At 25.6% G+C, this 3852-nt stretch overlaps 1 protein-coding gene across 1 annotated transcript; it reads right to left on the bottom strand.

The window, feature by feature from the left end:
• Positions 1–2720, bottom strand: PRELSG_0001100 (surface-associated interspersed protein (SURFIN); the record flags this gene model as incomplete). Its single annotated transcript, XM_028675479.1, has 2 exons — positions 1–1147; positions 1275–2720. Coding segments are annotated over 2 exons (2593 nt in total), but the record flags the coding sequence as incomplete, so codon positions are not given.
• Between the last annotated feature and the right edge of the window lie 1132 nt (positions 2721–3852).

Genomic DNA, 3852 nt, shown 5'->3' with positions numbered 1-3852 from the left:
CTAATAAGTTTTCTTTATTCACTTCTTCTATATATTTCTTTTCATTATTCATCCATTCTTGCTTCAATTCAATAAAATATTTTCCTTTTTTAAATTTCTCCAATTCCTCTTTTTTTTTTTTTTTTAATGTAATGCTTTTCATTATTTCTTCTTCCACTTCTAAAAGTTCTTTTTCATCGGAATTATCCTGTAATTTTAATTCTCCTATGCATATTTTAAAAAATTCTTTTTTGTTCCTTATCCATTCCTCTTTTTTGCATTCATCTAATACCATCATGTGTATCTCTATCCTTAATCTCGATATTAATTCATTTTTGTTTGAATCCTTAAATGCTTTATCCTTCTTTTCTATATCTATTCTTATTTTTTCTCTATCTATTGTTTCCATATTTTTTTTCATTTCTTCTTCTGTTTCATATTCTACTAACAATTGTTTTAACAATTCTTCGTCATCAAAAGTATGCAACTTATTTTGCTTTTGTATCCATTTCTTCCATATTATCTTTTGTTTCTCTAGCATGGGGTTAATTGCTCCCTTTTTTTTGTTTTTCATCATCTCTTCTTTTTCTATCAATGTTATATATTTATTTACCTCTTTTTTCCATTCTTTCTTTAAATTTTTAAACCATTGCTCCTTTTTCCATTTCTCTATCAATTTATTGTTCCTTTCTATCCATATTTTCCATAGGGGCCTTTGCTCTAAAAAAATGCTAGCAATTTTTTTTTGATCTCCTTCCGTAATTAAGTGTCTATTAATTACATCAGAATATATGCCTTCTTCTTTAAATTCTTCCAAACAAATTTTTAGAAATTCTCTTCTATTCAATTCCCACTCCTCTTTTTGGAATTCCTCTAATACCATCATATGTACTTCAATTACAGCCTTCCATTTCCACTTTTTCCTTCTTTCTACGATATTACTCTTTGCTTCTATATTTCTTTCATTATTTTCATTTTCCAATGCAATTTCGCATGTGGGACTGTTTTTCTCATTACATATTGGAAAGTTTTTCATATTGATCTCTGATTCTTTATCGGAAAATCCTGGGAATATTGATTCACTATCTACTTGTATTTGTTTCTTTTTTTTCTGTGTTCTTTTTTTCTTTGATCTACAGTTGCCAAGCCACGAGCCAATGGGAGTGCACTATTATATAAATGGAAAATATTAAATTTACAAAATATATCTCTTTTATTTTAATAATTTTAATCAAAATTGATAATTCAAATAAATACAGATATATATACGCAATTATACGATCATTTTGTCTTACTCTATACACAAATATAAAAAAGATAAGAATTCCCAAAAATGGTCCCAAGGAAGCTGAAAGTTGAATAATTGTAGATTTAGTTACTGTAGATGAACTTTTTATAGGAGTACCTGAAGATATATTCCCATAACTTTCATTATGAAAAGTAGTACTTAATGTAGTTGAAGGTGTAAATGTAGATATAGGTGTAGTTTTAGGTGCAGTGGTAGATGGGGATAATGATGTATTAACTTTAGATACACTTGTGGTATTTGAGGGCACTTTTGCAGTTATAGATGCAGTCGCTTGTATAATTGAAGGTATAGATGTAGGTGCAGTTGTAGATGTGGATGTAGTTGTAGGTTTTAATGTTGTTGGGGATGATGATACATTAACTTTTGATACATTTGCGGATGTAGTTAAAGGTACTTTCGTAGATATGGGTGTAGTTGCTTGTATAGTTGAAGGTGTAGGTGTAGACGTAGATGTATTGGTTTGTGTAGTTGTGGATGTAAGTGGAGGTATAGTTTTAGGCGTAGGTGCAGATATATTTGGAGGTATTGATGGAGGTGTAGAGGTAGGTATGGTTGTAGTTGCAGGTGCATTTGTAGATATAGATGTAGTTTTAGCTGTGGTTGTAGTTGTAGTTGTAGTTGCATTTGTAGATATAGGTGTAGTTGTAGAGGTAGATGTAGCTGCAGCGATAGGTGCAGGTGTAGGTATAGTTGTAATATTAAGAGTGGTAGTAGGTAGAATAGTTTTAATAGGCATTGCTGTGCTACTAGGAGTTCTTTGTTGTGTAGCTACTAAGGAAGAACCTGAACGTTGTTGACCTGGTAAATTACTTGGCTTCGATTTTGATTTCGAATTATATTTACTACAATTTTCATTCGAAAACATGCCCATCTTGATCAATGTACAATTTTGAGAAATTTTGAAAGCTTGATCACTTCCAAGGCTATCGCTTATACTCCATGGATTGCTACTTATAAAAGTATCCTTTTCTTCATCTATCCATTGATTATATTTTAAACATTCATCCTTTTCATTCTTCTTTTTCATGATTCCAAAGCGTGTATCTCTATCTTCACAGAAATCTATTATCTTTTTCCTTTTATCTCTTATTTCTTTTGGATAATTGCTAGGAATTCTATTACATTGAATATTGGGATATTGACTAATTTTTGTATTTATATGTTGCTCAATTTCATTCCATGCATCATCAGGATTTCCCTCAACGTTTAAGTCGTCCACTTGTTGTCCCATAAAATCTTCTTTTGTATCATCTACATTATTATTGAATTCTCTACAGAGTCTTCTTTTTTTTATATTATCTCTTTGTGTACTAATATTCTGAAGTTTACTGTTAAAATCACTAGTAACTTGATTCTTCCATCTGTCATATCCAGCTCCATATTGTGAAGCACTTCTATTTTTTCTTCTATTGATTTTTTTTTCAGTATTCATTCATTCCTCAACCCTAATTATATTTATTATTTCTATTATTTACTTTGTAGATATTATTTAAAAAAAGAGTATATAAATATATATTCATATAATCATTCAAATGCTAATTTTATATTACTTAAAAATTGTACTAAATCATTCAAATATTGCAAATAAAAATGATGGAATTAGTTAAAAAGGTAAGATTATTTATTTTTATTTTTGTATAAAATTCATTTAAAAATTTTATATGTAAATTAGATAAATTTGTAAATATATTAATGTTTTTGCGGGTTACTATAATATTATTAAACATATTAATAGATTTTGTATTAAATTGTTATATTTTCTAAATGTAAATATTTCATAATAAGAAGTTATTTATAATTTGTTTTTCATAGTAATTTATGGTAATGTAGTTGCTTTTAGATAAAATTAAGGTCTCTTAGAAAAAAATAAAATAATAATTTAAATAAAAGCATATTACATAAAATAAAAATTAATAAGATAGTAAAGAAAAAATTATTTTACGAAAAATTCTTATATAAATGTATTATATTTCATTTTTGCTATTGTACATTATTGAATAAACTGGATTTTTAATTAAAATATATAAAGCATAATTTTTATTAGTATCGAATGTTTTTTTTAACATTTTCTATTTTTTTAAAAAAATTTCTTGATAAATATGAATATTCAGATTGAAAAAAAACATTTTTTTGCGAAATAAGTATTTTCTTTTAGAATTATTAAATTAAATAATTATAATTTTGTTGGTTCACTTTTGCACTTATATATAAGGAATTTAAAATTTAAATATATAATTTTAAGTTTATTTTAAAAAAAAAATAAATATTGTAAAAAAAATTATCATAATTCCTAACAAATTTTTTTTTAATTATTTAAAGGTCATATATTTCAGTAGTTTTTATTTTATTTTTATTACATTATTTCAAAAATCACTTTTCTGATCTTTATATCTATTTTCTATCATCTTCTCTCTTTTTTTTATTATAATTTTGCTATACATTTTTATTTTTAGAATATTAAAATTCTTAAGTCATAAAATATATTTTTTAATTACCAATGTAATTTTACATACGTAGATTAAAAAGTACACGATAAAGTATCATTTGAAATATGAAAATTTCTT

This window comes from Plasmodium relictum, assembly GCF_900005765.1.
Source record: "Plasmodium relictum strain SGS1 genome assembly, contig: PRELSG_00_v1_11, whole genome shotgun sequence".
In the NCBI taxonomy this organism is placed as follows: domain Eukaryota; phylum Apicomplexa; class Aconoidasida; order Haemosporida; family Plasmodiidae; genus Plasmodium; species Plasmodium relictum.
The sequence above is the reverse complement of the archived record's forward strand: the minus strand, read 5'-3'. Positions and strand labels throughout refer to the sequence as shown.